Raw genomic sequence first — 27,944 nt, forward strand, 5'->3', positions numbered from 1 at the left:
ATAAAATGGCACTTTAAAAAATGGTAAAATGGTAGCAGTAATAATACTGGTTAAAAAATAAGAAGGTAGTAATTAAAAGGGTAAAATCAGGTGCTGGAAAAAGAAAAAAAAAAAAGAACAGAAAAAAAAATTGATTTCTTAGTTAAAAAGTGAAAAGAGAAAAAAAAAAATGCAGTAGTGAAGGTCCTTCGGTTCTTCTATTCTTCAGTGTGGCTCGCCTTAGACCTTCCAGGTATTCAGGAGAGTGTTGAGTTTCCCTGTGATATACTGTTCCTCTGTGTTGTGAACCACAGTCCTTATTTTTTTTTTAAATCTTTTTTTTTTTAATTAAATCTTTATTGTTCAGATTATTACATTTGTTCCTTTTTTTCCCCCCCATAACTCCCCTCCTCCCAGTTCCCGCCCCACCCTCCGCCCTCACTCCCCACCCACTGTCCTCATCCATAGGTGCACGATTTTTGTCCAGTCTCTTCCCACATCTCCCACACCCCTTTCCCCCCCAAGAATAGTCAGTCCATTCCCTTTCTATGTCCCTGATTCTATTATAATCAACAGTTCATTCTGTTCATCAGATTATTTATTCACTTGATTCTTAGATTCACTTGTTGATAGATGCATATTTGTTGTTCATAATTTGTATCTTTACCTTTTTCTTCCTCTTCCTCTTCTTAAAGGATACCTTTCAGCATTTCATATAATCCTGGTTTGGTGGTGATGAACTCCTTTAGCTTTTCCTTATCTGTGAAGCTCTTTATCTGACCTTCAATTCTGAATGATAGCTTTGCTGGATAAAGTAATCTTGGTTGTAGGTTCTTGGCATTCATCACTTTGAATATTTCTTGCCACTCCCTTCTGGCCTGCAAAGTTTCTGTTGAGAAATCAGCTGACAGTCGTATGGGTATTCCCTTGTAGGTAACTGAGTTTCTTTCTCTTGCTGTTTTTAAGATTCTTTCTTTATCTTTTGCTCTTGGCATTTTAATTATGATGTGTCTTGGTGTGGTCCTCTTTGGATTCCTTTTGTTTGGGGTTCTCCGCGCTTCTTGGACCTGTAAGTCCATTTCTTTCACCAGGTGGGGGAAGTTTTCTGTCATTATTTCTTCAAATAGGTTTTCAATATCTTGCTCTCTCTCATCTTCTGGCACCCCTATAATTCTGATGTTGGTACGCTTGAAGCTGTCCCAGAGGCTCCTTACACTATCCTCGCATTTTTGGATTCTTTTTTCATTTTGCTTTTCCGGTTGGATGTTTTTTGCTTCCTCGCATTTCAAATCATTGACTTGATTCTTGCGCTCCTCTGGTCTGCTGTCGGGCGTCTGTATAATATTCGTTATTTCAGTCCGTGTATGCTTAATTTCTAGTTGGTTCCCCAATATAAGATCGAGGGTCTTATTAGTTTTCGTGTAGATCTCATTAAGTTTATCGGCAGCTTCTAAACAGTTCTTGAGAGACCTTAAAAGTGTGGTTCTGAACTCTATTTCTTCCATTGACAATTTTGTCCTGTTTCTTTGTCTCCGCATTTTGTTATGCTTCCTTGGTGCACCCCCTAGTGGTCTTTGTTCGCAGTCTTATAGATAAATCTTGATTGTTGTAGCTAATTCCAGGGAGGGTTTGACCTCCAGGCCAGGTGGCTATGAGAATCAGCTGTGTCAGCAGTGAGAGAGCTTCTGTCCTCTAGGGAGGTGCTAATCTAGCCTTTGCCTGAGGCTATCTGGCAAATGGCTCTGTGCAGGGCTTGGGCGGGGCGGGTCGCACAGGATCAACAGGGTGGGCTGGAGAGAGCAGTTATGGCGGCTCTCAGTCCTGTCCCAAGGGGCTCTGCCTCTCTGAGTCCCACCACCCGCTGCAAAGCTCGGAGAGAAAGCTGCACTTGCTCTGACCGAAGCCAGACAGTCCCGCTTTTCCCGTTTGAGTCTGGGTCCCTAAAGACTCGCCCGGATCTGGTGCTCAGAGTCTGCGACTCCCTCCCGATTGAAAACGCCAACCGTGCCCTGCGCCGCCAGCCCGCTCCGCGCACTCCACACCTCAGAATTTGACTTCAGCACTGCGCCTCCTCTGAGTGTCCGTGTGCGTTTCTCTTTCCTCCTAGTTGTAGGACTTCCACTCAGCCAGCGTTCCTGTGGTTCTGGGTGATGTCCCTTCCGTTTTTTGGTTTCACTTTTGAAGTAGTTGTTCAAAGCAGCAAACTCCAGCGTTAACCTATGCTGCCATCTTGGTTCTCCACAGTCCTTATTTTAAAGCAGGTCGCATTTATTTCCCAGACTGCCTTATTTTGTGTTTAGCAAAGAGTCAGTTTGTGGGTCAGCCTCTGGGTGGCAGTGTTCTGGGGTTGGCCTCTGGGGCTATAGGGCCTCTCTTTCCAGTGGAAGTTCACTGCCCAGAGCTGACTGCGTAATAGTTAGTTACTGGTGCTATGTTGTTGCTGGGATTGAAAATCCCTCTATAGGCCAGACCCTGTTAACTCCCAGGGACTGATAAGGTTATTTTAATCCTTGATCTCATACAGGGTGGAATCTGGGTGTGGCTGTGCTCCTTGCCTGGGGGCCGGGGGGAGGAGCCTCACTCTCTGGAGGGAATGGCTGCCCCAGTTTTGGGCTCAGGGGTGTCTCAGCACTCAATTCGCTGCCACCTCTCCCGGCTCCCCCTCTCTCCCCAGTCTCTCCCCAGATTCCACTCCTCCGCACACTGTCCCTCTCTTCAGCACAGGTGAGTGTCTGTATCCGAAATGTCCCATGAACAGGATTCAGTGAAAACAGACAAACAAACGCCGGCCGCGGAAACAGGGAAGGCTTGGTTTCTGTAAGCTTCTTCTCTTACTGGGACTGTATGGTCAGGTCAGCTCTTCAGGCTGCCCCCTTTAGGCTCAGTCCTCCGCGGTCACAGAACCCAGCTCTCAATTTCCCTGCTGGCGCCAGGAATCCCGCGGTTCTCCTTTCCCCCCCCCCCCGTCAGGGGCTGTGCCTGTCCCAGGGGACGCGGCTGTCTGCCACGCGGTCTCCCTCCGACTCTCTGGGCTCAGAGGTCTGGCAAACTTTCCTGCCCAAATCCCTGTTTTTTTTTACCTTTCCAGGGGAGTTCTGCTCTTCCCGGCTGCAAACCCTCTCACCAGCTGAGCAATTTCGCCAATTCGGTGTGGGTGTTACTAGTTTCAGCTGTTCATTCCATTTGCTCTGGGACACGACTTGGGACGCGTCTGCCTATATTGCCGCCATCTTGGTTCTCCCCCTAAAAATAATTTTATTGATATCAGAGAGGAAAGGAGAGGGAGAGAGAGATAGAAACATCAATGATGAGAGAGAATCATTGATTGGCTGCCTCCTGCATGCCCTACACTGGAGATCGAGCCTGCAACCTGACCAGGAATCGAACCTTGACCTCCTGGTTCCTAGGTTGATGCTCAACCACTGAGCCACTCTGGTCAGGCGAGTATACATTATTGAGGAGAAAATGGACATAATGTGTTCAGAGAGAGGAGAGTCCTTGAGCCCAGGAAGGTAGCTCTCATGTAATTGATTTAAGCCAGTTATCATAATCTCAATTTCCTCCACTCTCTTTCCCTTACATTTCAGCAGCTATAACTCTTCTTTACAACCCCTTCCAACATCCTTTTATAAAGCAAATTCCTATATTTTCTGAAGTACTTAATGATATTAATAATAATTTGATGCCTTTTACATTTTTATTAGAAATGTTATTGTTTTTATTAGTTTTTAAGTGGTTTGCCCAAACCTTTCTTTTATTACTTCACATGATTTTGCAGAAAGCAAGGTTGTTCAGTAACAGATATGTTATAGTAGAAAACACCTGAGCCCCTAAAATAATAACTGTGTTATTGAAACTTGAGCAGGCATTTAAGTTTGCTATGATGATTTGCTCTTCTGAAAAAATGGGGATAATAAAATGGGGTTCTTATCTGATAGAATTAAATTATTGTGAGGAGTAAATGGGAAAGTGACTATAAAAGTCTTAGCACAGTATCAGCATATAAAATGTGCTCAACAAATTTACTAAATATTATTATTATTCTCCATTGACCATCTCTCACGTGGCTTGTCTGTGATTCTTTCACACTCTGTTGGCTCTCCTCCGACACCCTAGTATTTGTCATCATTCCTCTGAAGGTATGGGGCCCATGTCCCCAGGCCTGTGCATAGAGGAGTAGGGGCCTCAACATCCTAGTTCTGTACTCAGTGATTTTATTATTATAACCCTGCAGTAATTTATTTTCTTCCCAATGCTCCCCTATCGCCTATTCACTGGTAAGTTTCCCTATCTCATACTTACATAATATAAAAAGTTGATGTAAAGCTGAATGCTTAACTCGCCAAATTTCATCTTGCCAGTCAGCCATCAATCTCGTCAAACCCAGATGAGACCTGACTCTTGCATATTATATTGCACCTTGCCCACCTCCAGGCCACTGCATACTTGGCCAGTCTGCTTTCTCTACACTTACCCAAACCACAGATAACATTATTGGGAAGGATGACAGCAGAGTCATTTTATACTGAATTTTAGGATGTTCTCCACGTTAACATGTTGGGGTACAGTTGTTCACCCAGGAGTCAATTCTAATGTAATTTTCTCCACCTTTCTCCATCTTAGCAACAAGCACAGCCACCCTTAACTGCCTCTCCTCCCCGCTAAATAGAACTGGAAGCCCCCTTGACATATCACATCATGTGGGTGCCGCCGGTTCCCTTTCTGTGCTCCTCCCCCGCCTGCAGGGTAAGCCTGAGTGCTGCTCACTGTTGTATCCCCGTGCCTCGCGCACACACTTCATTAGATATTTATTGGATGTTGAATGAGTGAATTAACAATTTTGTTAAGTATGAAGCTGAAGTGAAGGTACACATTTCCGTGGAGAGCGCCCTCATCTGCCAGTCAGGCAGCTGAACAGGACACCAAGTCCGCCCACAGGGCCAGTTCTTTGTGGGCGCACGCAGGCTCCCCGACTGTCTTCTGATGTTCTTAGAGGCCAGTGGTCAGGTTTGCGGCAATCCTTTCTAGAATTCTGCATCTGCGACAGTTATAGAACACCCACGTGGGTGTTGGCATTCTGTGACACAACGTGCTTGAACTCTTTATTTACTCAAGTGAAATAAAGGTTAATGTTCATTTTATCTTTTGATTATTGGGCACATGAATTTCAAGTGATTCATTTCACCTTAAAGTCCAGAGACAGTCTTTTAATTTAGTCGCTGTTTCCAACAATGAATCATGTTAGCTCTGCTGGAAAGAACTGATTAGGTTCTTCCTGGGTCAATGTAGGACAACCTGACCTGTGCAAGGAGGACTGGGAGCCTCCGGGATTCCAGGTCATCAGGTGGAGTTCCTTGAGGGCAGTGCCCTGCTGCTCCCTCTGTCTCCAAGAGCACGGAAGCAAGATCGACATGACATGAGCCTGAGCAAGTGAACGCCTCCAGCTCCTTCCCAGGCTCCTCACCCACGCCGCTCATATTTCCTATCTCAAGGCACCAGAAGGACCAGCCACCACAACAGGGATGAGGAACAGCTTAGATGCCTTCTCATCCATCACAAAGTCCAGTGGGGCTCTCCTCTCAAATACTACTCGCCCCCAGTCGTGTGCTGGTAAATGTTTAACAACCAGCTCTTAGGTGGAAAAATCCCCCAACTTGAAGTGTTTGCCAGCTCCCATGCTGTAAACGCTCCTAGTGTGGCTGGTGTCAAACTGCGAACAAGAAGACACTAACCGGGGAGTTGGGAAGAGACGTGCACAAGCTGGCACACGCCACTGCACATCCTTCCACGCTCCTGACCCCACCTCCACTGCACCAGGTCAGGTTCTTGGCTTTCCAGGCCTCAGGATCTGCTCCTGCTAATGGTTTCCAGCGGTCGGCAAACCCACTAGTCAACAGAGCCAAATATCAACAGTACAACCATTGAAATTTCTTTTGAGAGCCAAATTTTTTAAACTTAAACTATATAGGTAGGTACATTGTTATTAACTTAATTAGGGTACTCCTAAGGCTTAGGAAGAGCCACACTCAAGGGGCCAAAGAGCCGCATGTGGCTTGCGAGCCACAGTTTGTCGACCACTGGTAGCCTCGTAGACCCTTGTTTCTAGAAGCTTTTCCTGGCACCCTTTTGCTCCTGCTGAGTCATTTAGGTATCTCATAATGTCCCGTGTTCAACTCTGTTCTCACATAGAATTGCCATGATATGTTTTTATATCAGTTTTCTCACTGAGCTCTGAATTTCTTGAGCACAGCAACTGATGGTAATGACAAAATGTAGTATTTGTTGAGCTGGGAAGCATGCACCTTATGGCATCTTATAGGCATCCCCTCATTTAATCCTTCCACGCTGTAAGGTAGATGCGCTTATTCCCGCCATTGTATAGATAAGGAAACGGAGACACAGAGAAGCTAGGTAATTTACCCCAGGTTGCAGCCAGTTTTGACCCCAGGGCTGATTGCAGAACCAGGGCCTTACCTACTAAGGCTCCTGTGTCTTTGTATCTCTAGCACTGTGCGTGGTCCATAGCAGGTGCCCTTTGATTGTGTGTTGGGTGATTTAATGAGGGAAGGCTAATGTTGGCAGTGTTCTTGACTAGTCTCTTTGCTCTAGTCTTGCCCAGTTTCACTCTTAACAGCAGCAGAAAGACCTTTCAAAAATATAAACCTGGCCTTGCCAGACCACTCTATGGGTTAGAGTGTCTTCCTATACGCCAGTGATGGTGAACCTTTTGAACTCAGCGTGTCAGCATTTTGAAAAACCCTAACTTAACTCTGGTGCCGTGTCACATATAGAAATTTTTTGATATTTGCAACCATAGTAAAACAAAGATTTATATTTTTGATATTTATTTTATATATTCAAATGCCATTTAACAAAGAAAAATCAACCAAAAAAATGAGTTCGCGTGTCACCTCTGACACGCATGTCATAGGTTCTCCATCACTGCCATACACCAAGGTTGTGGATTTGATCCTGGTCAGGGCACATATAAGAATCAACCAATAAGTGCATAAATAAGTACAACAATAAATCTCTCTCTCTCTCTCTCTCTCTCTCTCTCCAAATAAATCAATAAAATATATGATAGGGTCACTTCTTTGATGAAGAATTTCCAATATCTTAGTAAATTTTAAGATAAATTCCTTACCTTGATACCTATGAATCTTCATGATCTGTTATCTACTAGTTTCTCTAGCTACATGTCCCACTATTCACATTTATTCATTTAGATATTATTACTCACCCAACAAATTCAATATTTATTGAATAATCACCATGTTATAAGCCTTTTTCTAGGTGTTTAGGGTCTGTACAAAATGAGACAATTTCCACCCTAGAGAGGCTTAGAGTTCAGTAGAGAGACTGACACACACCCCGTAACTGCTGCAGTGGTTGAACTAAAAGTACATGCAGCGGGCAGGGGGTCCATGCAGGGGCTGCCCTCAGCCTGCCGTGCTCTTCACCTGCCCTCCAGCTCTGGCGCCACCACGGGCACATTTCCACAGGAACCCTGCTGCTGATCAGTTAAATCCATTTGAACAATTTGCTTTCTGTTCCTAGAATGTCCGCGCCCCCCCCCCACTTATCCTTAAAAATTCCTCTCAAATGTCACCTGCAAGAAATCCTTGACTCACCCCAGCCATCCTAATTGGTACCCATGTCTCCATCCACCCTAACACTGAACACCCTTCACTGTGAGCTGATTTTCTCGTCCCTCTCTCTGGACTGTGAGCTCATCCCTGATTTTATTTCTGGACACACAGTGGATGCTAAGTAAATGTTGAATAAATGAATAAAACAATTAATTAATGATTGGAAATGTCTCTGGGGAAATGTCATCTTTGGTGTCATCTAACTCTGAACTGGCTATGGCTCTAAACACCAACATTAGCTTTTCTCTCCCCCATCTCCTCTTTCCCCACCCATCCTCCTCCTTTGGAGTACCCATTAAGACTTTTGCTCCCATTTCTCATGAACACTGGCATAGCAGAGGGAAACTATCTTTATGTTTAAATCCAAAGGGCAACCATTACGGTGATCCTCGTGGTTGCCTAATTTTGTCAACGTGTCTGTTGTCTGAGTGCTCTGGGCAGCATTGTTGTGGGACAAAGGGTGTAAGAGTAGATATAGAAGGAACAGGAGCATTTGGGTTGGGGACAGTGATGGGGGCAGGGACCCCATCAGATGAAAACAAGAAGGGTCTTCACATAGGACCGGGGTGTGTGGATGGGCAGGCGGGTGTCGGGGAGGCAGGGAGCAAGGAAAGGCTGTGCAGTTTCCCCAAAGGCATAGGTAGGTCTGTGAGTGGGTCCTCTGAATGCAGCGTGGATTTGTCTGTGGCACTCACTCCCTGGTGGATTGACTCTCATAACCATGTGCTTTTTTCTTGTCTGTCCAAGGCCTAGGGCAGCAGGGCGGGTCACCCTCCTGCCGCTGTCACGGTGTCTGGAAGAGGAGGCAGAGAGCTGGGGTGCAGAAGGGCTTTGCTTTCCGAGAGCAATAAAGAGTCCGTTCTCCGGTCCTCCCAGGAGGCCTGGGCAGCCTCTCCTTTTGTGAGCAGGACTGTGACAGGCGTCCCCCTCCCCCACCCCACTCCTCTCCCGCCAGGTACAAACATAATGTAGAAAAGGGAACAATCAAGGTTTGAAACAGAGCCTCCCGACGGGGTGGGATGCCCAATGACCCTCTCTTTGCAGGTTTGGGTGCCATAAGCCAGTGTTTAAGACATTTAGAGCAGAGTGATTATTTTTAAAAGCGTGGGATTTATTTTAAGAGCCATTAGAGAGTGGCCCGGTGTGTGTAGAAGCCTCCTGGAAACAATTCCATCTGACACTATGGATTTATCTTGTTGAGTAATTTCCTTTGGGTCTGGAAAGCACAGATGTGCTGTTGGAGTCCTAGTAAATGCTGGCTACCGCAGGGATCATCTTTCCTCCTTCATTAAGGGGTTTGGACAAGCCACACAGGGCAGGTCCTGGGAGCTGTGGACCATCTCCTATTTCTACCCCGGGGGTGGCGGTGGGGGAAGGTGGTGATATAAAGCAAGTAGCACATCACTCTTCTATGGGCCACCTCCTATTTGTTCCTGGGAAATTGTGTGTGTGTGTGTGTGTGTGTGTGTGTGTGTGTGTTGGGGAAGGGCGCTGAATAAAGCAGATGGGACACCAGCAGGGATTTCAGTGGGAAACTAAACAGATCCTTCCCTCCATCTGCTTCTCTTAGCAATCGGCTTGACCAAAGCCCAGTGAAGTGCTAGAAGCAGTTGCTTCTCTGCTGTTGGGTGCACTGCTGGGGGAGGGGTGGTGGTGATGGAGGCTGTGGTAAGGGTGGGCTCAGGAATGAAGGCCGGCCTGGTTGGCTGCCCTGGATGTCATTTACTAGCTGCGCGACCCTGGAAGTTACCTTCTCTGTAAACTGGGGATACTTCTGATGCCCACCTCCTAGGGCTGCTGTGAGGATTAACAAGGAAATACAGGTGAAGTGCTTATCCGTTTGCTTGGCTCAGGGTAAGAACTCATTACTGAATGTCCCTGGAAACAGCGATTGTGTCTGATTTCATCTCCCTTCTTCTGTTCTTGTCCCCTTAGAGTCCTTCCCACAAAGCCCCCGAGTAACATTTTAACAATGTAAAGCACATCGTGTCACTTTCCACAGGCTTTCCGTTGCTCTGAGCCTCTCCTCCCCACCTCCCTACGCTCATGTGCTCTGGCCAAGCTGGAATGATTTGCTTCTCAAACATGCTGAGCGCGGTCCAGCCCCAGGCTCTTGCCCTTGCCATTCCTCCGTAGTTACATGGCTGACTGCTCTCTGAGCAAGGCCTCCACATCAAAAAGAGCTCTGCCCCCACTCTCTCATGCCACTCCATTTTATTTTAATTCATCTCCAATAAATCCTGTTTATTTATTGTTTTTTTATAGCCATGAATATCCTCCCAGACCCCACTGTTGCCATCTTTTCCTCCCTTAGAATTCAAGCCCCCTAAGGGAACTTGCCTCTCTCTCACCCCCCACCCTCCTCACCCCACTGCTGTGTCCTCAGAATCTTGTCCTTTGCTTGGCACATGGTAGATGCCTAATACAAGTTGGTTGAAGCAATGAAAGAATGAATGAGTCTTGTCCTGCCCATCTCCATCCTATCCTTTCTTCAAAGTCTAGCCTAAGACTAAACTCCACTATGAGGTCATTTTTGACCATCCCAACTTTTAGGAATATCTTCTATTTCCCTCTTAGTTCATGCCACTGAATGGAGTTGATGATCTCTCTTCCTTTTCCTACCCTCCTCTTTTTCCTTCCTTCCTTCCTTCCTTCCTTCCTTCCTTCCTTCCTTCCTTCCATTTGTCTCTGGTACCCATAAAAATTTCCCATTTGGAAGGTGTTCAGGATTTTAAACATTTTATTTTAATGACTATGGATGAGATAGCAAGCCAAAAGCTAAACATAAAAGAGCCTTCCTGTAACTAGTGCAGTGATCTGAATGCCCTGGGAACACAAGGCACTGGATTATGGGAGGGATTTTGGTGTGGGGGATAGAGAATTGAAGTATTACATATTTAAACTACACCTGGAAGTCCCCCCATAATGTTAATAACTGGTGACTTTGAGTGAAGGGTATAAGTCCTCTTGTGACTTCTCTTTAAGTTAAAAATTATTTTAAAATAAAATGTTAAAAATCCTTCCCCCCCTTAAAAATTGTATGAGGTGAAATTTATCAATCTCTTTCTTTATAGTTGTGGTTTTCATGCCATGCTTGGAAAAGCCTTCTTTATCTCAAGGTCATAAGAATATTCACTCATGTTTTCTTTCTCTGGTTTCCTTTATTCGTGTTGAAGTATTTGATCTACCTGGAATTTTGGTGTTGAAGCAGGAAAATGTTTCAGTTTTTTTCTTTCTTTTCTCTCCCAAATGTCTAACCTATTTTTTGCACAACTTTTATTGAATGATCAGTCTTTTCTCACTGGTATGAAAGAATATGTTTATCATGTGTTAAAAGTCCTTATATATTTCATTTATGTGGAATGTTTCTTGAAATGCCCTGGACTTGTTTGTGTTCCTTTGATGCGTCCATTTGTGTGTTTCTCGGTACTCGCTTATCCCCACCCCCTTCCACAATTTTTCTGGCGAATTTGGGGTATTTATTTTTTCAGAAGAATTTCAGAACACTTAAACTTGGGGATTTTTTGATTTCAGGTAACATAATAACCAATTCAAAAGAGTATGTTGGGTATATAAAGAGTTTGTCATGTAATTAAAGCAAAAGTGGAACAACCAGGCTCAGTAAGGGTTAAAAATTAAGAAGGACCTAGGTACACATGGCAGAAATATTTAGACTACCCTCTAGTGCTCTGCCTTAGCTATGACTTAATTCCAACCATTAGCTTTAAAGTCTATCTGTTTGAATTCTTGGGAGAAATCATTGAATTGGCCACTGGCCAACCAACGGATTGGTTCTCCCTGATTCAGGCGCCTGTAGAAGTTACATGATACAAATATAAGGGGAAAGTTCTCAGAAAATGAACATACAGGTTTGGTAGTTGTCTTAAATAATATACAGTAGAAGTTTTGCAATATTGAGTCTTTTAGTCAAAGAACAAGATATGTCTTTCCACTTGTTCAAATCTCTTATGCCCCTTCATAGAGTTTCTTTATACCTTTAAAAAAAAGTCCCCAAATATACGTTTGGATAATTTACGCTTTTTATTATTTTGAATGTAATTTTCTTTTTTTCATGGTATTTATTGAAGTGGTTGACTGGGATTTTTTATGTATAACTAAGTACTTAGTTTTTATATTTAATTTCAACCAACGACTCTTAAATTTCCTGATTATTTCTAATTGTCAGTTGTTTCTCTTGAGTTTGCTTGGTATGGAGTCATGTTATCTGCAAATTAAGATTGTTTTGTCTTCTCTATAGTATATTCCTGTACTTTATATTCTTTTACAATTTTAACATTTTTATTATAAACAGAGTAAACTGATGAGCTTATTTTCATTTATTTAAATCGAGAAAAAGGACAGAAATAATGTGTTACATTTTGGGAAGGCTAACAAAGTGTGAAGCAAGATATGGAACTTCTTGTTTGTCTCAACTGGAAAAATTTGTCAGGACTCCAAATGAGGTCAGGACTCCATAATGGTCATGACCAGCTCAGGAGGAGGGGCCAGGTGTGGCCCTGAGCCTGAAAGAACAACACACAGGTGCAGCCTGGAGCCTGAGAGATCAATATAGAGGGGCGCCTGCTCCAGCCTCTGCAGCACAGCTAGGGGCAGGCCCCCAGCGGACACACACACACACACACACACACACACACACACACGGCAGTCAGTAGGACATCCCTGAGGGCTCCTGGACTGTGAGAGGGGGCAGGCTGGGCTGAGGGACCCCCACCCCACAGTGCACGAATTTCATGCACCAGGCCTCTAGTCTATGCAATAAAAAAGTTTACACTATAGAATCTTGTGGCTACAGTAAGAAAGACACAGTCCCTAACCTTAAAAACTTTAGATAAATAAACAAACACAAAAGCAAATGATTATAATAGTGTATGAGGCAAAGCACATGGTGTTAAAGGAAACACATAAATAAGGGCACCGAACCAGCCTTGGGCAGTCAGGGAAGGCTGCTGGAAAAAGGTGACATCTAAAGAGATTTCTGAAGAAAATATTTGAATGGAAAATAAATGCATTATGCCATTTAGTTGCTTTGAAATTCTTGGGTGCAAGCATATCAATGTTTTTAACTGTTAGCCATTATGAAAACTTCATGAATCTCAACATTTTCAATTTGTCTTTGCAGCTCAGGGGGCCAATGACACCCTGGGAAACCTGGCCCTGGATACAAGTCTGCTGGAGGAGTTCTTGGGCAATGATTTCGATTTGGGGGCCTTGTAAGTAAAGAGCACACTGCTCTCCATCTGATGTTTTAAAATTTATGAAGTAGCTAAATGGTCTGGGAAGTGTTCCCTCCACTTTATTTTCTAGAAGAGCTCGGGTAGAGTTGGTATATTTCTTCTATAAATCTTTGGCAGATTTCACTACTGAAGCCAGGTAGGCCTGGAGTTTTCTTTAGAGGAAAACTTCCAATTTAATTTCTTTAGTTGATTTGGGGCTTTTCAGGTTATCTACCGTAGTTATCAGCTGAGGCAGCTTGTCTTCCAATGAATTTGTCCATTTTATCTAAGTTGTCAAATTCACTGGCCTAAAGTTGTTCATTGTATTTCTTTGTTATACTTTTAATGTCTGTAAAATCTATAGTGATGATCCTTTTGATAGTAGTAATTGGTATCTTTTTTTCCTTCATTAATCTGGCAAGAGTTTTAACCGTTTGAAGAAACAGCTTTTGATTAAATTTATATTCTTGTTTGTTTTTCATTGATTTTTGTTCTTTTTTTTTTAATTAAATCTTTATTGTTCAGATTATTACATTTGTTCCTCTTTTTTCCCCCCATAACTCCCCTCCTCCCAGTTCCCGCCCCACCCTCCGCCCTCACTCCCCACCCACTGTCCTCATCCATAGGTGCACGATTTTTGTCCAGTCTCTTCCCACATCTCCCACACCCTTTCCCCCCCCCCCAAGAATAGTCAGTCCATTCCCTTTCTATGTCCCTGATTCTATTATGATCACCAGATTATTTGTTCACTTGATTCTTAGGTTCACTTGTTGATAGATGCAAGTTTGTTGTTCATAATTTGTATCTTTACCTTTTTCTTCTTCTTCCTCTTCTTAAAGGATACCTTTCAGCATTTCATATAATACTGGTTTGGTGGTGATGAACTCCTTTAGCTTTTCCTTATCTGTGAAGCTCTTTATCTGACCTTCAGTTCTGAATGATAGCTTTGCTGGATAAAGTAATCTTGGTTGTAGGTTCTTGGTATTCATCACTTTGAATATTTCTTGCCACTCCCTTCTGGCCTGCAAAGTTTCTGTTGAGAAATCAGCTGACAGTCGTATGGGTATTCCCTTGTAGGTAACTGAGTTTCTTTCTCTTGCTGCTTTTAGGATTTTCTCTTTGTCTTTTGCTCTTGGCATTTTAATTATGATGTGTCTTGGTGTAGTCCTCTTTGGATTCCTTTTGTTTGGGGTTCTCTGCGCTTCCTGGACCTGTAAGTCTATTTCTTTCACCAGGTGGGGGAAGTTTTCTGTCATAATTTCTTCAAATAGGTTTTCAATATCTTGCTCTCTCTCATCTTCTGGCACCCCTATAATTCTGATGTTGGTACACTTGAAGCTGTCCCAGAGGCTCCTTACACTATCTTCATATTTTGGGGTTCTTTTTTCATTTTTCTTTTCCAGTTGGGTGTTTTTTGCTTCTTCGCATTTCGAATCTTTGACTTGATTCTTGCGCTCCTCTGGTCTGCTGTTGGGTGTCTGTACAATATTCTTTATTTCAGTCAGTGTATGCTTAATTTCTAGTTGGTTCTTTATCACAATATCAAGGGTCTCATTAGATTTCTTAAGGATCTCACTACATTTATCGGCGGTCTCACCAGTCTTCTCGAGGGCCTTACTGTTTATCGGCAGCTTCTAGACAGTTCTTGAGAGACCTTAAAAGTGTGGTTTTGAACTCTATATCTTCCATTTCTGACATTTGCATCCTGTTTCTTTGTCTCCACATTTTTTATCTTTTCTTTTTTTTTTGGTTTCTTTTTTTTTTAATTAAATCTTTATTGTTCAGATTATTACATTTGTTCCTCTTTTTTCCCCCCCATAACTCCCCTCCTCCCAGTTCCCGCCCCACCCTCCGCCCTCACTCCCCACCCACTGTCCTCATCCATAGGTGCACGATTTTTGTCCAGTCTCTTCCCACATCTCCCACACCCCTTTCCCCCCCAAGAATAGTCAGTCCATTCCCTTTCTATGTCCCTGATTCTATTATAATCAACAGTTCATTCTGTTCATCAGATTATTTATTCACTTGATTCTTAGATTCACTTGTTGATAGATGCATATTTATTGTTCATAATTTGTATCTTTACCTTTTTCTTCCTCTTCCTCTTCTTAAAGGATACCTTTCAGCATTTCATATAATCCTGGTTTGGTGGTGATGAACTCCTTTAGCTTTTCCTTATCTGTGAAGCTCTTTATCTGACCTTCAATTCTGAATGATAGCTTTGCTGGATAAAGTAATCTTGGTTGTAGGTTCTTGGTATTCATCACTTTGAATATTTCTTGCCACTCCCTTCTGGCCTGCAAAGTTTCTGTTGAGAAATCAGCTGACAGTCGTATGGGTATTCCCTTGTAGGTAACTGAGTTTCTTTCTCTTGCTGTTTTTAAGATTCTTTCTTTATCTTTTGCTCTTGGCATTTTAATTATGATGTGTCTTGGTGTGGTCCTCTTTGGATTCCTTTTGTTTGGGGTTCTCCGCGCTTCTTGGACCTGTAAGTCCATTTCTTTCACCAGGTGTGGGAAGTTTTCTGTCATTATTTCTTCAAATAGGTTTTCAATATCTTGGTCTCTCTCATCTTCTGGCACCCCTATAATTCTGATGTTGGTACGCTTGAAGCTGTCCCAGAGGCTCCTTACACTATCCTCGCATTTTTGGATTCTTTTTTCATTTTGCTTTTCCGGTTGGATGTTTTTTGCTTCCTCGCATTTCAAATCATTGACTTGATTCTTGCGCTCCTCTGGTCTGCTGTCGGGAGTCTGTATAATATTCGTTATTTCAGTCCATGTATGCTTAATTTCTAGTTGGTTTCCCAACATAACATCGAGGGTCTTATTAGTTTTCTTGTAGATCTCATTAAGTTTATCGGCAGCTTCTAAACAGTTCTTGAGAGACCTTAAAAGTGTGGTTCCGAACTCTATATCTTCCATTGACAATTTTGTCCTGTTTCTTTGTCTCCGAATTTTGTTATGCTTCCTTGGTGCACCCCCTAGTGGTCTTTGTTCGCAGTCTTATAGTTAAACCTTGATTGTTGTAGCTAATCCCAGGGAGGGTTTGACCTGCAGGCCAAGTGGCTATGAGAATCAGCTGTGTCAGCAGTGAGAGAACTTCTGTCCTCTAGGGAGGTGCTAATCTAGCCTTTGCCTGAGGCTATCCGGCAAATGCCTCTGTGGAGGGCTTGGGCAGGGCAGGTCGAACAGGATCAACAGCATGGGCTGGAGAGAGCAGTTATGGCGGTTCTCAGTCCTGTCCCAAGGGGCTCTGCCTCTCTGAGTCCCAGCACCCGCTGCAAAGCTCGGAGAGAAAGCTGCACTTGCTCTGACCGAAGCCAGACAGTCCCGCTTCTCCCGTTTGAGTCTGGGTCCCTAAAGACTCGCCTGTATCTGGAGCTCAGAGTCTGCGACTCCCTCCCGATTGAAAACGCCAACCGTGCCCTGCGCCGCCAGCCCGCTCCGCGCACTCCGCACCTCAGAATTTGACTTCAGCACTGCGCCTCCTCTGAGTGTCCGTATGTGTTTCTCTTTCCTCCTAGTTGTAGGACTTCCACTCAGCCAGCGTTCCTGTGGTTCTGTGTGATGTCCGTTCCGTTTCACTTTTAGTTTCACTTTTGAAGTAGTTGTTCAAAGCAGCAAACTCCGGCGTTAACCTATGCTGCCATCTTGGTTCTCCTCGGTTACTTCAAAAGTTTTATTTAGATCTGTGATCCATTTTGAATTAATTTTGTATAATATTTGAGATAGAGGTTGAGATTTATTTTCTTATTTATGAATATCCAATTATTCCAGAATCATTTGTTGAATAACTTTTCTCCATTGAATTACTTTAAGCTGTTGTTAAAAATAAATCAGTCACCTATATTTGTTTGGATCTCTATATAGACTCTCTACTGTTCCATTGATCTATGTGCCTACCATTTTGCCAATGCCACACTATCTCAATTACTCTACTTTTATCATAATTCTTAAAAGCATGTAGTGCATGTCCTTCAAATTGCTCTTCTTTGTCAAAATTGTTTTGGATATCTAGTTCCTTTGATTCCCACATAAATATTAGAATCAATTTGTTAATATCTATATAGTCCTACTGAGATTTTTGTTATGATTGTATGAAACTTAGCAATGCTTTGGAGGAAAACTAGCATCTTAGCAAAATTGAGTTTTCTAATCCATGAACATGGTATATCTCTCCATTTATTTAGACCTTCTTTGATTTCTTTCATCAGTGTTTTATAGTTTTCAGCATATAAATCCTTTCTTGCAGATTACATCGATTGGGGTTTGCTCAACTTTTTGAATCTGTAAATTTGTTTTCATTACATCTGGGAAGTTTTCAGCTATTATTTCTTTACATTTATTCTTGTGTGCCAATGTCTTTCTTTCCTTTTCTTAGGACTGCAGAGATACTAATGTTAGGCCTTCAATACTGTACACAGTCCCCTGAATCTCATTTTTTTTCAATCTTTTTTCTCTCTGTTGTTTATATTGGATAATTTCTATTGATCTGTCTTCAAGCTTACTGACCCTCCTGTGTCATCTCCATTTTGTTATTAATACCCTTGTAAATACCCTCCTTTTTCTACCCCATGAAAGATAGGCAGTGAAACCAGACCTGAATGTCAATAGTAATGGGGAAACCTGTTTTCAGATACTTCTAGTACCTGGGTGTTGTTGTTCTTCGCCAATAAAAACATCCTTCCTAAATGACCGTGGGAAGAAGGGAAGCTCAACATTTTGCAAGCTAGTTACACACACGCACACACAACTGGTACGTTGCCAAATGCCTGAGCCCACACTTTGAGCCTGCTGTTCTGCTCCAGGCACTGTGTGGGCTGAGCCCGGACACTAGTTGCCCTGTGCCTGCCCTCACATTCCTCTCACTCCACTCAAGCAGCAGGCATGAATTCCTGTGGGGAGGGTGGGCCGTGGACGTAACCTTACCATCGCTGGCCTGGAAACAATTTGCTAGAAGTTTTCTAGTCACTCTCTCTCCTGCGTGATTTCTTAAGAGAAGGCGCAGCTGAGTCCACAGGGCTCTGTTTAATCATCTCAATCACTTTTGTAACTAGTAGAGAGAACTTAAGCTGTTTTGGGGGAAAAGTGAACAAAAAATCTTATTTGAAGAGCTGTCATTTTACCTGGGAGTTCTGAAATCTGCCATATAATATTTGTCCCCAAGAGAATAATGATCCTTCCTGTAGGGCCAGTGATATCTCCCTGTCGGCTATCGCCATTCGTTTGCCCATCAGCTTCACTCTCTACCTTTGCGGGTGGGTGGGGTGTGTAAATGAACTAAAGGAGGGAGTTAATATTGTTGAGCACTTACAAGTGCTGCAGAGTGTTCTTTGCACCTGACATATTAACTTATTTAATTACATATTTGATTTTACACCTCTCACTCTTTTAACAAGCTCTGCCAAATAGGCACACTATTGTCCATATTTTACAGATGAGGAGGCTGAGGTTCAAAGAGGTTAGGTGAGCCCTAACCGGTTTGGCTCAATGGATAGAGCATCAGCCTGCGGACTCAAGGGTCCCAGGTTCAATTCTGGTCAAGGACATGTACCTTGGTTGTGGGCACATCCCCAGTGGGGAGTGTGCAGGAGGCAGCTGATCGATGTTTCTCTCTCATCGATGTTTCTAACTCTCTATCCCTCTCCCTTCCTATCTGTAAAAAATCAATAAAATATATTTTTTTAAAAAGGAGGTTAAGTGACTCTCCATAGGTAAACAAGTGGCAAAGCTGGGACTAAAATGTGCCTGGCTCTAGAACACACGTCCTTTCTTCTGCAGGCAGCTTTAAGATTAATTGATATTTTAAGTGATATTTTGGAGGACGGTGAACCTTAGGGAAATATATTAAATGCGTCTGAAGTAATCTGCCAAAAGGTGTGACTCAGGATGGATCTGAGCCACACAGAGTTTGCAATGATCGTCAGCGTTCACGCCCCTTAAAGAAAAGGCCTATGATCAGATAACCAGTCATTGCTTGATAAAAACTGCCCCGCGCATGCGGTGAAATGGGGCTGCAATAAAAATGTGAGCGAGAACAAGTGGAAACAGGCCCAGTTTATGACCACGGTGTGGTTGGGCTGATTCAATGAGCATTACACCTGTACGGCCTATTCAAATTCTCCAAGGGTGGAGTATTCTAAACACCAGGCTCTTTTCGCAGGTTAGTTTCATTCCTCCCAAGAGCCCTGGGATGTCGGTTTTCTTGCGTAGGCGCATAGCTAGTAAGTAGCAAAGCTGGTATCCACACCAGCTCTCCTACAAATCCTGATGACTTCTCCTCTATTATATTGCCTGTAAGTTGTGCTTTTAAAAAATGTCTGTGACACTTCTTTAAGGGACCTAAGAGACCGCTAGGCTGCAAATGTTACAAGAGCAGTTTAAACCTCATAGGCAGATCTTCCAAATCTCAAACATATTAAAATATGGAATTATTGGCTCTGTAAAATAGATGCACCTAAATGCTCTATGGAAAACTGGTCCCATGTGGAGGGTGGGGGTGGAGGATAAAAGTTCCATGATCAATAAATGAGCTTATGGCTCACTAGAGTAAAATTAAATGATCCCCTTTACTGCAGTGCTTTTCAGAGCCTTCGCTGTGCTAACGTGCAACTAGGAAGGCAAATGTCGTGCTCTTCAAACTTATTTGGCCAGGAACTCCTGCTGGGAGGCACGCGCCCGTGGATGAGCCTTGGGATAGCTGCTCAGGGCTTTCTCACGTTTCCGTGTGAACCTGCTGGGTATGCTGGCTGGGGCAGTCCTGTTGGTGGAGGTTTCTGAGATTGCCCTTACACCTTTATTTCCCGTGTGGCAGAGTTCAGGGCAGCTGTGTGCGCAGCAGGAGCGGGCCAAAGTCCTCGCCAAGTCCCTGGGTTAGCCAGCAGTTACCTGCTGGAGACAAGGGGAGCTGTGCCAGCCGGACACGGTGGGACATGTCCAGGTGGAGAGCTGCTTGGAGGGAGGGAGGGAGGCTAGGTATGTTGGGGACAGCACAAAACGCTGGAGGTGCAGTGAAAGAGAGGAAGTGTGTGTGTGTGTGTGTGTGTGTGTGTGTGTTTGTGTGTGTAGCGGAAGGCTGATTCTGGAAAATGGACTAGTGCACCTTTTTTTCCCCCCATGACTTTTAGAAACTGTTTATTTTCCATCAACCTTATTCCCGTTCTGTTAAGATATTTGTGGAAGAACAGCTGAGGACCACTCAGTGGTTGTTCCTACCCATTCAGTAGCCTGAGCAATGGGGGCTGCAGACCAGTCTTCAGTGGCAGGCTGAGCGCTCCAGGCTTCAGTAGGAAACTGCTTAATGGGCACAGAGGGCACCTGCACGCCTTCAGACCAGTCTGCAACCTCAGGCTGAGCAGCAGTGGACTCAGGAGCAGGAGCAGTCCATTCACCCTGAGATTCCTCCTTGGTCACAGCCTTTTCAGCAGCGGCCTGCTCTTCCTTTTCAATCTCTTCAGGATCTCTGTAGAAGTAAAGATCAGGCATGCCTTCCCACAGGTGTTCACGGGAGATAGTGCCACGCATGCGGAGTACTTCCCGGGCCAGCACCCACCACATCAGACCCACTGAGTGAGCCCCCTGGTTGCTGCAAGGGATGGCGATGTCCACATAGCGCAGCGGAGAGCCTGTGTTACACAGAGCGATGGTGGGCAGGTTAACGTAAGACGCCTCTGTGAGAGGCTGGTGGTCAGCCCTGGGGTCAGTAACCACCAGAAGTCTTGGCTCCCGGAAGGCTGCCTGCATCTGGTCGGTGAAGGTTCCAGGAGTGAAGCAGCTGGCAATGGGAGTGGCTCCAGTGGCAGCAGCAAACTTCGGCACAGCTCGCTGGCCAGTCTTCCTGGACGATGTGACACTGACGTCAGCTGGGTTTTCGATGGCAACAATGGCACGAGCTGCCAGCAGAAGCTTCTCCCAGGTTCTCTTCAGATTGATGATGTAGATGCCATCACTTTCCCTTTTGTAGATGTACTGTCCCATTTGGAAGTCAAGGTTGGTGCCACCTAAGTGGGCTCCTGCTGCAAGGAACTTGAGGACATCCTCCTCCTTCATTTGCAGGACATCAAGGGCTCCGGACATTGTGAAAAGTTTCCCTTTAAGTTACGTGGGAACCGAGGACAACGCCGTATGGAGCCCTCCCTGGGTAGCGTGGAAAGCGACTAGTGCACCTTCAAAACAGATTTTGTTTCCTTCAAAAACATGTGAGGTGACTCCTATTCACAGTGACTTCATAGGAGGGGCTTAGAGACACATTAGCCCATGTGTTGGAGCCACGGGAAGCACCAACTCCAGATTTCATTTAATTTCACTCCAATAGTTGAGCTTAAGCATCTCATATTCTGGGGTTTACCCAGGACTTGGCTTATTGGGGTTGGATGGCAAAATGAGGTAGGAGCAACCAGCTGCATGTTTAATTCTGCCGCTGTAGCGTGGGGCTGATAAGCTCTTTACTGTGGGGTTGCGAAAGGCAGTGAGGTAGTACACATAGTTCTATGAGAAGAGCTTGTTAAAGGCTGTTTGAGTTCATTGACCCGTCTGACTTCTGGTTCAAACTGATTCAGTGGGAGAAGGACTAAGCAGAATCTTGGGCTAAAACATTGCTGCTGATTTCTCGATTTTAAAGATATTTGTGGAAAATAAAATAACTTACAGTTTTGTGGGTTTTTAAAACTTACCTTATTTATTTACTTGTTCCTCACACAAGGATATTCTTTTCTTTGATTTTTTTTAAAGAGAGTGAAAGCGGGGGGGTGGGCGGGAGAGAAACATCGATGTGAGAGAGACACATCGATTGGTTGCCTCCTGCATGCGCCCGGACTAGGGCAGGGATCAAACCTACAACTCAGATACGTGCCCTTGACTGGGAATTGAACCCATAACCCTTAGGTGTGCGGGCTGACACTCTAACTACCGGGGCAACACTGGCCAGGGCCTCTGGTTTTACATTTGATTAGGAGTGTCTGTATTGAAAACACCATGTTCTTTAGAGCATGAACTCTGGTGATAGACCACTTGACTCCAGCTTGATTAGTGGCCAGATGAATAACTCCTGAGGCCTCAGTTTCACTGCCTGTGGAATAGGCACAATAACAGTACCTTTCATGTGGTGGTAGTAGAGACCAGATGAATCAACACATGCAGAGAGCTAGCTCTGTGTCTGGCCCAGAATAGGTTCTTCATACAGGTTATCTGTTTCCAAAGCAGCAGAGGAGGGTGGTGATGGGGTCAGGGTCCTTGCCATTTGCTAACACGGGGCCACAAGGGAGGAGTGGCATCACGCTTTCCTTGCCTCTAGCTGCCCTGTCATGATTTTCTTAGGCTCCCCTATCCACTGACACCACTTCTGCTACGACCCTTTCCTCGCCCAACTTCTGGGTGGTGGGTACAAACCCTAAAGAAGCTGGTCAAGTATTTATTGAGTGTCCACCATGTGCTCACAACTCGACACTATGCAACACACACACACACACACACACACACACACACACACACAGAATATTAAGACATGCTCTTTATGTGAGTGTCCATGTGGGAGGATAAATCATACCCATGAAAAATTGAAGAAAATACTTTCAATAACAATTTTCATAGTTGGGTAATGGGATACAACAGTGATCAAAACAGATGAAACTCTACTAAGGGCAGTGTGGTAGGAAGCCGTCTGCCCTGGGAGGGCACCCAGGCATTTTTCTCTGAGTTAGTGGTATGTGGTGATAAAGCAGGATGATTTTTGGGGGGTAAGTTTAAAGATTATTTTTAAATTCTCTACAGATAATGCATTTCCTTATTACCTCCTCTCCCCATTCCTTCACTGTTGGCACTTCATTGCCTGTGTGCCCCTGTTCCTATTCCTTCACTGTTGGCACTTCATTGCCCGTGTGCCCCTGTTCCCATTCCTTCACTGTTGCTACTTCATTGCCCGTGTGCCACTCTAGTGGGAAGAGAGAGACAATGGCATAGCGTATAAAGTCATTCAGTAAGATAAGAAAAGTAGGCATAAGGTAAGGGGGTAGAGAGGGAGGGCTGGGGGAAGGCTACCCTTTTACGGTGGTTGGTCAGGAAAGCCCACCTGTGATACACATATGACTCCATGTAGTGTAAAAAGGCAGTAATTGGCATTTATCAAGTACCAGGCATTTAATTTTGTACCAGGCCCTGTGCTAAGCTGAGCTCCCTGTATGATAGAACTTTAAAGAAGAGGCAGTTGGTATGCGAAGGCACTGGGCAGCAGTGAAGAAAACTGGGGATTGGACTGTCAGATTGCCAGTAGCCCCAGCTGGGTGTTCACATGAGGCCCATGTCTTAATTCTGTGTGCCCTGCATGGTGCCTAGTGCAGCCATAAGTACATAGTAGGTGCTCAATACTTGCTCAAGCCTGGTTGCATTCTGGAAGAAATACTGGATGCTTTGGGGGCAATATGCAGATGTCATGGATATACGTGTAACCTCAACCAGCAGCAGGGTCACGTCTAGTTTGCACCCTCTCTTTGGGTTTGCGTGACATTCACCTTCCAAAAGACTGGATCTCCACTCATCCTGCAAAACAAGTTGTGTGTCTCAGACGAAAGGGTTTAGAAGGCAAATTATTCTATTTCTTATCAGCAGCTAAAATTCTTCTTATTTTCACAACTCTCTCCTGCAGAAGCGAGAGACAGCGTTGGCCCCTCAAGGAGTGACTCACGGTGTCTGTTGCTTCCCAGTCCCAGTTCATGAAATCTCTTTGGCTTACTAGGTGAATTCCGAGCGGGAAGCCAACAACCAGTCTCTGGAGCATTCCTGGGATGCCTGACATGGTGCCTGTGATTAGGGAAGAGTTAGCAGTTTAGAAACAGTTCCAGATAACAGTGTTTTCCTTGAAGTTAATCATTGCCCTTGTTCTAACAATTTGCTTACTTATTTTAAATAACTTTCTTAGTTTGAGGGTAGCTATCATTAATTCTTTGCTCAAATTCTCTGGAAAGAACTGCCAAATTTCAATACGTTAAAATGCACCCAGCATGGAATGCAATGAAATAAAGGAGTAGCTTGTGATGCCTTTTGGAAGGGACACTACATTTTAAGGAATGCATTTAAAATTTTAACATGTTCATTTTAAATCCACCAACACACATTGCTGCCACTGAAAACAGGGGCTTTTGCTTCTCCACCAAGGAATGGAGCATGCATTCCTGCTTCTAATATGCCATATTTCCCGAGTACACTTATAATTCACCTATGATGGTTAGTTTTTATTCATATTATTGAATTCAGTGGTGCTGCTAATGTAAAGGGAGCTTAACTGCCTAGAGTCTTGAATGTGGCATTGTAAGATCATACAGTCAATCACCAAATTTAATTCGTAGATTTATAAGAGTGGTACATGTGCAGAATTTAAGAAGTCAAATGGTGCCATATACATGGCTTATAATGAAAACCAGCAATCTTCTGCCCTACTCCCATGTCCCTGAATTTGGCTCTCCCAGAGGCAGATACTCTTTAACCCAGCAGTCCTCAACCTGTGGGTCGCCAACCTGTGAGTCCCTTTCACGGGGGTCCCCTAAGACCATCGGAAAGCACATATACAATTACATATTGTTTTTGTGATTAATCACTATGCTTTAATTATGTTCAATTTGTAACAATGAAAATACATCCTGCATATCAGATATTTACATTCCGATTCATAACAGTAGCAAAATTACAGTTATGAAGTAGCAACGAAAATAATTTTATGGTTGGGGGTCACCACAGCATGAGGAACTGTATTAAAGGGTCGCGGCATTAGGAAGGTTGAGAACCACTGTTTTAACCCTTTTAGATATTTCTACCAACTTTTATTTAAATGATGTTTTTTTTTAAAAAAAATTATCTTTATTGTTGAAAGTATTACAGATGTCCCCTTTTCCTCCCCCATTGACCTTCTCCATCCCGCTCTCATGCTCCGCCCCCCCCTCGCCCAGGCCTTCAATGAACTATTGCCTGTGTCCATGGGTTATGTATATATGCATATAAATTCTTTGGTTAATCTCTTCCCCCCGCCCCCTCCCTCTTTTATTGGTCTTCTTACTTTATACATTTTAAAAACTTAATGTTATCTCAGAAATGTGGAACCTTCAACTGTGTAATTCCATTTATCCCCCAATCCCATCCTCTATACCAGTGATGGCAAACCTTTTGACCTTGGCGTGTCAGCATTTTGAAAAACCCTAACTTAACTCTGGTGCCGTGTCACATATAGAAATTTTTTGATATTTGCAACCATAGTAAAACAAAGATTTATATTTTTGATATTTATTTTATATGTTTAAATGCCATTTAACAAAGAAAAATCAACCAAAAAGATGAGTTCGCGTGTCACCTCTGACACAGGTGTCATAGGTTCGCCATCACTGCTTTATACTATAGTTGTCCTCAGTATTATAACTACACACATTATAAACTCTACAAGATAATGTCATAATTTTTGCTTGCTACAGTCCTATATATGTTTTAAAAATTAAGAGAAAAATTAATTTGCATTCATATATAGACCACTTTTTATTCTCTGCATTTTTTCCTAAACTTTCAAGTTTTCATATGTCTTTCCTTTAGCCTGAATAATGCCTTTAGCATTTCCTATTGTGCATATCTATTCACGGATTCACTTAACAATTGTTTTTATCTAAAAATGTCTTTATTTTGCTTTCATTCTTGAGAGATAGTTTCATTGGATATAAAGTTCTAGATTGTCAGTTTTTATTTTCTCTAGCACTTTAGAGATATTGGGCTGTCTTATTGTCCCCTGGAGATTTTGATTAGAAGTCACTGATCATTTAGTCACTGTTACCTTACATGTAATACGTTGTTTTTCCTTCGTTACTTTTGAAGCTACTTTTATTTTTGGGTTATGGCTATGTGACTCTGATGACCTAGGTGTGGTTTTCTCAATATCTACCTTGCTTAAGATTGCTGAGCTTCTTGAACCCATGCATTTATGTCTTTTACCAAATTTGCTCCACCCTCTCCGTAAGTTCCTGAATCTCTTTTAATTCATGTTTCCCTCTGTTCTCTAGATTGGATGATATCTATTGATCTATCTTCAAGTTCTTTTATACCACCCAGTGATTTAAAATTTTTTAAAATGTTCATATCTAAAATTGTCTTCAATTCTAGAATTCCCATTTACTTCTTTTTTAATGGTGTCTATATCTTTGCTGAAATTTTATATTTAAAAAATTTTTTACAAACACATTTTCTTCTACTCCTTTAAGCTTAGTCACAATCACTGCTTAAAATTCCTTTTTGCTAATTTAGTATCTGAATCAGTTCTGGATTAGTGTCCACTGACTGTTCTTTCCCTTAAGGCTGGGCTACATTTGCCTGTTTCTTTATTGAGTAGTTCTCTTTTTGTTGTTGTTGGAATAATGAATTGTATATTTATGGATAACATTCTTTTAGGAGTTGTTTTCTCAATTTATTTCTCAACTTAGAGTTGGTAACCAAAAGATACTATTCCTACTAAGTCACTGAGGAATTCTTTTTTTTTTTTTTAATATTTATTTTATTGATTTTTTACAGAGAGGAAGGGAGAGAGATAGAGAGTCAGAAACATCGATGAGAGAGAAACATCCATCAGCTGCCTCCTGCACATCTACTGGGGATGTGCCCGCAACCCAGGCACATGCCCTTGACCGGAATCGAACCCGGGACCCTTCAGTCTGCAGGCCAACGCTCTATCCACTGAGCCAAACCAGTTTCGGCCACTGAGGAATTCTTAATTGTATACTGGACATTGTGATTCTCTGGATTATCTTATATTCCTCTGAAGAGTATATACAGGGTGTCCTCAAAATGTATACACACTTTGAATATTTATTAATTCCAATGGGTTAAATCTAAAAACAACAACAACAACAACAAAAACCATCAAATGAGCTATCAGCTGTTTAAGTGTGTATAAGTTTTTTGGGACACCCTGTATATTTTTGTTTTACCAGGCAATTACTTTGCCTAGACTCAATTTCTAAAGTCTATCTCTTGGGCAGTAGCTCAAATTCAATTTAGTCCTTTTTTTGTTGGATGGGCTGTGTGAAGTTAGCCCCACACATGGATGGCTCAGGAGTCAGCCAGACACTTGGGCATTTATCTATAAAATCTGGGGTTTCTACTCTTTAGATCTCTCTTTTCCAAGATTTCTCTTTCACTTTCAGCAGCTGTGTTTGCCTCACACTCTATTCTCTGATTCCTTAGGCCAGAAAGTTTGTAGGTTTGTATGGGCATTTTAGCTGTTTTGTGGTTCTGACTTTAACTGGCCCTAAAGCTAAGAGCTGTAAACCAGTAACTCATCTTATGCCATTATCTCTGTCCAAGTTTCAGTGCCCCTCTAGAATCTTCTTGCTTTTGCCCACTTTTCATTGTTTTGGGGTAGATTAATCCCTCCCCCCCCACCCCCCCCCCCCCAGAGTTCATAGCTTTTATCTGGGGAGGGTCAGGTCTGGTAGGAGCTCACCAGCCATATCAGAAGCAGAAGAGCCTTTTGTGATTCTTTTGCACTCCTTATTTATCTAGCATCAGTGGTTCTCAACCTGTGGGTCGCGACCATCGGAAAACACATATAGCATATCAGATATTTAAATTACGATTCATAACGGTAGCAAAATTACAGTTAGGAAGTAGCAACGAAAATAATTTTATGGTTGGGGGTCACCACAACATGAAGAACTGTATTAAAGGGTTGTGGCATGAGGAAGGTTGAGAACCACTGATAGCTGTTTGTTCTCTGTCTTTAACGTGAAAGGCTTTCATGTTAAATGTCTGTTCCTTCCTTGTTTGTTCTTGTTTACGATATTCTGTGTGCAAGCCATTCTTCTCAAAGGATGAGCTTCGTTGAAGAGTGATTGGGCAGGGACTGGCCAGTGTCTTGGGTGACTTCAAAATATGATTGTCTGCCCCCCCACCCCCCCAGCACATCCGAATATTCTAGGGAACAACCTTCCATTTCTCACCGTGAGAAACCTGCTTGAATGCCTGCAGAGCCAAGTTGAGGAAAGGTCTCAGTTCAGCATTTGGACTTTTAATTAATCTTCCCATTTTTAGCCCAGGCGCCCCATAGTCTCCTGGGA

General features: G+C 43.3%; 2 protein-coding genes across 4 annotated transcripts in view; one reads left to right on the forward strand and one right to left on the reverse strand.

The window, feature by feature from the left end:
- Positions 1-27,944, forward strand: part of MYRFL (myelin regulatory factor like) — a 120,973-nt gene that overhangs the window by 21,993 nt on the left and 71,036 nt on the right. For all 3 annotated transcript variants that reach the window (XM_059683611.1, XM_059683612.1, XM_059683610.1), the window contains exon 2: positions 12,772-12,862. In XM_059683611.1, coding sequence (XP_059539594.1) covers positions 12,772-12,862 — 91 coding nt within the window. The remainder of the gene's footprint in view (positions 1-12,771; positions 12,863-27,944) is intronic.
- LOC132225786 (small ribosomal subunit protein uS2-like) lies at positions 20,032-21,007 on the reverse strand. The gene has a single exon (XM_059680756.1). The coding sequence runs from the start codon at positions 20,941-20,943 to the stop codon at positions 20,032-20,034; it is 912 nt and encodes a 303-aa protein (XP_059536739.1). The 5' UTR covers positions 20,944-21,007.

Source organism: Myotis daubentonii, chromosome 2, assembly GCF_963259705.1.
Source record: "Myotis daubentonii chromosome 2, mMyoDau2.1, whole genome shotgun sequence".
Classification (NCBI taxonomy): Eukaryota; Metazoa; Chordata; class Mammalia; order Chiroptera; family Vespertilionidae; genus Myotis; species Myotis daubentonii.

Bases quoted from the DNA above. Each gene is read 5' to 3' on its own strand.
- LOC132225786 (XM_059680756.1), bottom strand. From the start codon at position 20,943: ATGTCCGGAGCCCTTGATGTCCTGCAAATGAAGGAGGAGGATGTCCTC.